The sequence below is a fragment of the Cariama cristata genome, unplaced genomic scaffold, assembly GCF_000690535.1.
Source record: "Cariama cristata isolate BGI_N322 unplaced genomic scaffold, ASM69053v1 scaffold33771, whole genome shotgun sequence".
NCBI lineage: Eukaryota > Metazoa > Chordata > Aves > Cariamiformes > Cariamidae > Cariama > Cariama cristata.
Window position 1 is genome coordinate 240 of NW_009598105.1, and position 8368 is coordinate 8607.

The 8368-nt window shown below is 54.6% G+C and overlaps 1 protein-coding gene across 1 annotated transcript in view; it reads left to right on the plus strand.

Moving 5' to 3' along the window:
* Positions 1-101: 101 nt before the first annotated feature.
* Positions 102-8368, plus strand: part of LOC104168550 (transforming acidic coiled-coil-containing protein 1-like) — a gene marked incomplete at its 5' end in the record, with an annotated part of 21543 nt that continues 13276 nt past the window's right edge. The window contains 2 exons of the mRNA XM_009709168.1: positions 102-217; positions 8083-8336. Coding sequence (XP_009707470.1) covers positions 102-217; positions 8083-8336 — 370 coding nt within the window. The remainder of the gene's footprint in view (positions 218-8082; positions 8337-8368) is intronic.

Below are 8368 nucleotides of genomic sequence, written 5' to 3' on the forward strand. Positions count from 1 at the left end.
GGGCGGGGGAGCCGGTCTGGCTGGATGTGTAGGCAGTGTGGAGGATTTCAGAGCTAGCCTTGAAAGCGGTAATTCCTCATTCTTTTCCCCCTCCTCGGCAGCTCGGACTCCGAAGGTAATTTTGAGACCCCTGAAGCAGAAACGCCAACCCGCTTGCCACAAAAGGAGTTCTGCGAGCCATTGCCGGGATCGCCGGAACCTGAGGCCGGGACCCAAGGTAAGGAGCCAGCGTGCACCTTCTGCTTTTTGGCTCTCCGCTCCGGATACGGAAAGGCAGGGTGGGGTCAAGGAGGAGAAGTCGCTTGTTTTGAATAATGCCTGCTGCATTTTTTGTGGTTAATGGCCTGGATGGTTCAAATGCCAGTACTTGGGGCTGCGCACTCGGCAAAGGGCTATTCTCTCGCTTGAGTGAAACGTTGATTTTATTGAATCACTTTGGAGCGAGGGGGCTGCACTGCAGGCTCCGAAAAGTCAATTTGCCTTTCTTGGCTCATGCCTACGCAGTGCAAAATTATTATTGTGCTGTTTTGCAATGACCGGTCGCACCCTGCCGCTGTCCCCGAGCGAGAGACTGCGGGAGGCAAAGCTCTGCCCGTTGGGTTTTGTGAGCTCCTGCGCCCAGGGATGCAGAGGCTGCAGCTGGGACGGCTGCGATGAATTGATCGAGAGGAACCGAGGATGTGGTTGAATCATTTTGTCTGTTAAACTGCCTTCTGCCGTTTCCCCCCTAGACTGCCCAGCACTGGGGCTGTGGGGAGTGGGCTGCTGGCTGGTGGGAGCTGCCCTACACATGCCCCGTGTGCCGCTCGCCCTTGGCTCTTGCGCAGGAGCTGATGTGGTGCTGGGTTTGTATCTTCCACCCCAGGGACGGTCAGTGGTGGAGGTTTCATTGCACAGGTCTTTTTTTTTTTAATCCCTGGAGTTAGCGGCCAGGTGTCTTTGCTGTGTAGCTGCTGTTAAAGATGCAAAAGCTCAATGCTGCTAAACACCATTTTTGGAGAAATTGCGGGGGATCTGGTGAAAACACAGGGAGTTTCCTTTGCCAGTGCGGTCCCGTCCTGTTGCGTGTTTATTCTTGTGTCTCAAGGCACAGCTGAGCACAGCTCCCCATTAACCCTTGGCCTTTTGGGGACCATCTCCTCCCCCATCACCATACCCTTCTCTCCAGGGGGAATTGCGGTTGGTGTCCCTGGCTGAGTTTGGCGTTGATGTTTGTTTTCGTGCTGCTGGGAGGAGGCTTTGAAGCTCCGGCACCTCTGCAACAACTGCTGGAGGTTATCGGGAAAGGGCAAGGAGGAGACCTCCTCTTTCCTCTGCTCTCTCAGCAGAACAGGGTGACTGGGCAATGTCAGGATGTCTGTGAGCCCCTACGGGGGTCTACGGGTGGGCAGCCTCTCCGGGGCATGGGGGCAGTGTGTGAGGGGGCCGGGAGGTCCTGGATGGGCCGTCCTGAGCATCCTCTGTCCTCTCTTGCCCGACTGCCTCTCCCTGTGTGATCTGCAATGTTGCATTTTTCTTGAATGCTCACAACGGTGGGCTGGTAGCTTACTGCTTGGCTGGTTTCGGAGGGTGCTTGCTCGAACCAGACCCTGGGTCCTCCCCGTGCAGGAGCCCAAGTACTGCGTGACCTTGGCAGTAACAGGGTGCTGTGGCTCTCCATCTCCTGCGGTGTTGGGATGGATCTGGGTGCCCATCCATCCCCGTGGAAAACGCAGGTTTGTTTGCCTTGATGGAGAGAGCGTTTAATTCCCGCTTCCCATAATTGCAGCTCTTGGAATAATCCTTCCCTTTTAAGAAGGGATGATAGAGGCATCTTTACTTTAGGGGATAAAGTCTGGGGAGGGGGAGAGGGGAGATAAAGCCTTTTCCTAGCAGGTATAAGGATCATTTCTGCCAAAGCTTCTGCTCAGGGGAGCATGTTGCCTCAGACTCCGGGGTGTGCCTGTGCCCCTGCATCCTGGGATGAGCAGTTCCTCGAGGCCAGCCCGGCACAGCAGTGAGGGAACCGGCTGCTCCCAGCACACAAAGGTCTCAGTGTTGCGAGGCTGAAGGGATGATCTCCGGCAAAAGCTGTTTTTCCGTGCTGGCTGATGGTGAACGGGATGTTGGAGATGGCAGGGCCAAACCCACAGTTCCACCGCACCCAGCTCCAGCCCTTCTCTGCCCGGGGCTCCGGCTGCATCTCTTCATTCTCTCTGAAACAGTGGAGGGAAGGGAATTACCCAGGTGTGGTTGTGAGTTTGCAGTGTGCAGAAGGCATCCTGGCACGTTAAATCCCCGTACCTTAGGTGATCTATCCAGTAAGCCCTCATCTTCGCAATGCTGTGTTGCAGCGGCGCTTGCCCTTTCGTCTGGCTGCAGCTCAGGAGCAGCAAAGGTAATAAATGATCGTGATCGGGAGGCGATCCAGCGTAATGGCTGCTTGTCGATATTGAAACAGCCGAGCTGTCGCATACCCTGCAATCGTTGGGGAATACCTGCTGCCGATGCCTGTGTGTACCTGGGCCAGCACGGGGAGGGCAACCGTACCAGCCCAGACCTAGGGGCAGGCACAGCATCTCCCAGGCTTGGAGGGACTGGGAGGAACAGACGTTCTTGGCTGTCTTACAGCTGCAGTCTGGCCCTTACTTGGGAATAAATAGGGTTAGGAAACTCCTAAGATAGAAGGGGCTGGCTGGGCTGCACCGCAGCTGAGAAGTGACCTGGATGCATTAAACCCTGTTCTCGAGGACAAAAATTCAGCTGGTCCCATTGCCCCTGGGCTGCGGTTAGGCTTTATGCCTGTTCAGGATCACTCAGTTTTCCTCTTGCTGTTTCTGTCTGCTGTAATTCTGTCCCGTTCTCGCTAAAATTATCTTCAGCCATTTGTCAGAAGAAGATAATTCTGTGCAAGGAAATGAGCAGAAGTAACAAATATGGAGCCGTCAGTGATGGGAGCAGGCTCATCCGCTTTTACTTCTGTTACCCTGATGCAGGGCACGTGTTTTCCGGTGCGTTAGTGGCAGCATCGTTTGCCGGTATGCTAATTCTTAACAGAATAGATTTAAAAATAGATCAACGTCTGTTATACAAAAGCGGAAAGCCAAAAGAGGAAAAAAAAAAAGAAGTCGTTAGCTACGGAAGCCTAAGCTGAATGTACCGGCCAGATATCCTGTGCTCGGTTTGCGTGTGCAAGTGAGCTGGGAAAGGGAGAAATGTGTGAGTCATGCTGTGCACAAAGCGTGAGCAGAATCAAAGGCTGCAGATAGTGGAGGGGTTGTTCTCGCCGGCGTTTGGCATTCAGGGCTGTGCAAAGGATCGTTGCTGCTTCGCTTGGTTGCTGTATGTGGGATGAAAAGGGCACAGAGCCTTTGGATCGCGGCATTGCTGCTGCCAAGTTTTTCTGATTCATTTAAGGGAGCGAGGGATGGCATGGAGGAAAGCTGTTTAGTCAGTGTTTGTGTTTAATTTCAGCCTAAGGAAGAGAAGCGTAACGATTAGAATGCACATGCACAAAGTGTCTATTACTGCGGTGCCAGACTGTCCTGTCTGTACATTTTCCTTTAAAGAGTCACCAAAAAAAAAAAAATTTCAAAAATCTCCATTTTCACTTTGTAATATCCCCTCCACATACGCTGGCCGGACCAGAAGCAGGATTGCACCCAGTGCACAGCTGGTACAACTGCTGTTTTCAGGGATCCAAAATGCCTTTTATTGGATCTGTGTTTGGGATGGATCCTGGAGTCACCGAGCGTGCCTTGCTGCTGGTAGTCTCCGTTTTCATGGTGGGCTTAAAATGTCTGCACCTGCAGGGCACAGTGCCAGAGGTGAAATGAGAGACCTCGGGGTCACCTTTTCGGGATGCTGCAGAAAAGCATCAGCTGGGATACCTGTGAGAAGACCTGGTCCAAGGGGAATAGCTATGTGCGGTGGGTTGGCGTGTGTGGCAGCCTGGTTGCCAGATTGCCTTCTCCTGGGGTCCCGTGGGGTATTCAGCACAGTTTCACCCCAAAAGGAGGGTTAGGGCAGCGAGATGGTTGGCGAGGCAATTAGGCTGGGGAGGCACTGGTTGTTTTTGCAGACGGGTTTCCCTGGCAGGAGACGTGAGCAGAAGGAGTGTGTACTGAGCCGGCGCGGTGACGGCACGGGGGTGGTGGAGAGCTGTGCTCGCTTCGGGATGTAAATGCATGCAGAGGCTGTGGAGGAACGGGGAGAGCCGCACGCAGCTCTACCGGGATTGGGAAGGGCTCCCTGGGGAATAGGCAGTGCTGCACCAAGGTTATCACGATGCTCGTACCCAGCAGAGCCAGGCAGCGGTGGGGGTCGGAGGGCAAACCTTGGCTCTTCCCAAGCTCCCCGAGGCCCTTTGGGTCACTGCTTTCTGCATCCTGAGTAATTGTTCCCGCAGGAACACGCGCTCCGGTCATTTGGCAGCTGATGGGAGGCTGCATTGGAGGTAGAGGAAATGCACAGGGGGAGGAACTGCAGTCGCCTGGCTGGGGCTGGGGGGGCTTCGGGCCAGGCTGTCCCCCCACCTCCAGCCCTTGCTGGGCACGAAGACCCATGTGGGGTGGGTTTGTCTGGGATGCCATCGCCTTTGGGACTGCTTTACCGGGGAGGGGGGGGTTGTCCTGCTCTCCTCAGGAGGTGCAGGGGCTGGGGCTCTGCATCCTGGCGAGAGACAGCTGAAGCGCTGGATGGTGCCCTGGGAGCACCCATGGTCCTGGCAGGTCCCAATGGCGAGGGCTCTGCCCCGCAAACCATGGCACTCTTCATCCTGGCAGCACTCTCCAGAGAATTAATTGACCTCGTAGCTTTGCCTGCCTTTGTCCTGTGTATGGAGCGATCTCTGGTGCCAATGCAAGCCCGTCCCAGAGTAGCCTCAGCCCCTGAGACTGTGGTCCCCTGGGGAGGTGAATAGCTCAGCCCAAACAGCGTTGAAAATGGGGGTTCTGGGGCATTATGTGAGTGTTCGGGGAGGGCAGGGTCTTGTGGTGGAGGTGGGCAGGCTCCTCGCTGCTCCTTCAGCTCTCGTTCCTTCCTCTCGGTTCCCTTGGGCTGGTGCTCAGACACAACGCTGAGCGTGGCTCTGAACTCACACAAGTGATGAATACCTGCCTTGTATCCGTGGCCTCTCCAGAGAAGGGGAAAAAAACCCCACCGAGCTCGCAAGAGGGATGATCCTACTTCAGAACATTGCCAAAATCACAGGCTGAGCTGTCCTTCACCTGCACCTTCTGTGTCCCAGTATATTCCAGTTCCTCAGCTCTCAGACTGGGCTGTGCTGTGCTGTAGGCAAGGGGAGTGGAGCAGCTCAGCTGTCTTGAGTGCAGAAAATGTGTAAATCACAAAATTGGAAGACCTGGGCGGGTGGTTCTTCTAATTTTTTGTGAAGAAATGGTTGTTCCGAGTGATGCTCCAATGTGCCATCCCTTCTTCTCTCCCTGCCCTTCAGACATCCACAGCGAGGAGAGGTGGTTTGTGTGCCGACTGCTTGTTTATTCAAGAAGTAATTACTCATTGCTTGAGTTAGAAACCAGGATGGGCTTACGTCTGTGAGAACGGCGGCTGCAAAACCTTCCAGTGGGAATGTAAAATGCATTTAAAAGGTGCCTTTTGCCCTGACTTTGAAGTCTGTTCTTCTATTCAGGGCTGTCTCAGTGAGGTTTAAAACATCTAAGCAACACAGCAAGTGTAATAAAGTTTTCTTTGGGGTCTGTTAAGGAGGTTTTCCTGGTTCCTAATGATGGAAAGGCCTGGCAGGCGCTGCCTCAGAGTGTTTTCTGGCCGCGCTCCAGGTACGTATCCACTGGATTTGTGTTTACTGATGCGTTTTCTGGGGCAGCAAGGCAATGTCTATTCGGAAGGAGCTTTTTTGCAGTCAGAGGGAGCTTTTTTTTGCAGTCTCAGGGAGTGCACAGCCCCTCATGATTCATTTCCATGGCTTTTAGCATCCTGGAGATCAATTATGCAAACCACAAGCCATCAGCTGAGTCAGGGTTCTTGGATCAGTGTCCTGGATTAGCCCAGGGACCAGATATTTGCCTGATTCACCTTTTTTTTTTTTTTTTTTTTTTTCTTCTGCCAGCCTGTGACTCGGTTACCAGCAAATGTGAGCTGGTTGCAAATGCCCCGCGATAGGAACAGCCTTTCCAGGGAGATGAGCTCGGTGCTGTGGGTACGTGTGGGGCTGCGGGAGCTTGTCGTTGGCATCCTCCAGCCAGACCTTCTCTCTGCAAAACAAGGGCATGCTCAGCGTGACTCCCCTCCGCGACTGTCACCTGTGTACCAGGGCACGGTTGCAGCAGTGGAGGGGGACAGGGCAGATTCCCCCAAAACAAGCTCTGCATCACCCATCCCGCTGTTCCCAGCCAGGTTTTCAAACCAGTTTGGTCCTTGGGTGAGCACTGGTTTTGCTCTGCCCTTGGAGGACCTGGCTGGGTTGCATCTCCCCAGAAAGGTGCCAGTGAGAGCTGCGGGTCCTGCGTGCTACCTGATGGGTGCTGAGCACCCTAGCATCCCGTTCTGCCTTCTCCCAGGAGTTTGTGCGATTTTCCCTGGTTGAGAAGAGGTGCAGATGAGCTGGGCAGAGGTGACACCGGGTGTTTTCTCCTTGTGCCTTTGCACGTCTGTGCTGAGGCCCTGGCTGTAGGTGCTTGGTGGGTGTAGCTTTCAGGATACCTTGGTAGATAAGGAGCTTCCCCATCCCTTGACAGCAAAGAAAAGATTAAACAGTAAAAGGATTTAGGGGACGGGATTGGAGTAATAGTGATTAAGTCATGGATCAGGATTTGTGATTACGAAACTCTGACAGCAGTGCAGTGAGCCTGGCATCGATGTGTGGGCAGGATTTCTGCAGACAGCGATGCAGGCAGCGTGTGGCCGAGTTCTGGCGGGCAGGACGGCAATCATGGGCAGGCACGGTGCTGAGCAGAGTGGCTCCGAGCACCTGCACCCCGCTGCCGACAGGCACTGTCCTCCGGGCTTGTCCCTCTTTGGGGGTCTCATTGCTCTGCTGTGCCCCCCTTCCCTCCCACCCTATCCCCAAATGCACGCAGGGTTTTTGCTCTCCCAGGGCTTTTGGGTCCTCGCGTTGATGCGTTGCAATGACAGTTTGTGAGCAAGAGCATTGACCACATGTGGCTGCTGTATCTGGAGCTCCCAGTTTACGGGGAACCTTCCCAGTTTACAGGGGACCTTCTCAGTTTACAGGGGACACTCCCGATGGCCTCGTGTCTCCGGCAGTGGCGGAGCGAAGCCTTGGCATGGGCAAGGACTGTCCATACCGTGCTGCAGCCCTGTGTTGGGTGTCAGAAGTTGAGGGTCTGCAGGAGAGCAAGGGCTGGGGTGTCGGGGGAGAGCAGCGGTGCTGTCAAACCCACTCCAGCACCTTGGGGTGCAGCGGCTCAGTCCTGGGGAGCAGTTTGCATTGGTCAGCTTTCTTCTGCCTGGTGCACATCCAGCTCTGCAGCCCTGGCACCAGGTATCTGTGGGCGGGGGATCCCCAAATCCCCTCTGCAGCCTGTTCCGTGCCTATTCATTAAGCACAGCATCCTGTTCCCATTCACCTTGGGGCCTGCTTATTCACATTTCGTGATGTTTTCTCCTGTCATGCTTCCCTGAATTCCTCTCAGTGATTTTTTTAACTCTCTGCCCAGGTGAGCAGTGACTCCCTGTTGCTGCCATTCCCACTCGGATGCGAGTGGTTCTGCCCTCGGAGCAGCTGTCCCACGGTCGGTCCCGCGTGGTGTCTGGCCCTTGGGAGCCTCACTGGGTTTTGCAAAGCCTCTCTGGTGCTGTCACCAACCTGGGTGGGAGAGGAAAGGCATTAAATGAAGATGTTGGTAGGTCTCTTGGCATGATGCAGATGGTGCCTCCTCCTCCTTGACATGCAGTTTATGTACGTTTTCTCTGCTGTGTTCATGGGCTTCAAATTTTACAGAAAATACTTGAAGCTGGGGTTACGCAGTCATTCTGGCAGGTGAGGAAGCTGAGCTTTGGGTCAGTGGAGCCTCTGTAAAATCTGACCCTGGAGCAGCTGTGAAGAAGGGAGAGAAATCCACAGGCAGGTGGGGGTTTAACTGGCTCCTTTTATCTTTTCAGAGCCAAGTGGCTATGCTGACCTGCTGGTAGGAGAAGCCCAGTGGGACAGCTCACCTGCGAAGCACCCCAAAGATGAGGCTCAACTGGACACCAGAGCCCCTAAATCCAGCTCGGATACTAAAGGGGAAACCGATCCTGAAGACTCATCCCTGACACAGCCACCGGCTGAAACCCAGCCTCCAGATACGCTGGGAAGCAGGGCTGACGCTGGCTGCACTGTCGTGCCCGCTGCAGAGCCAGCCCCGGTGCCCGATGTGGGCAGAGCCGCCCGGGAACGGGTCATGTC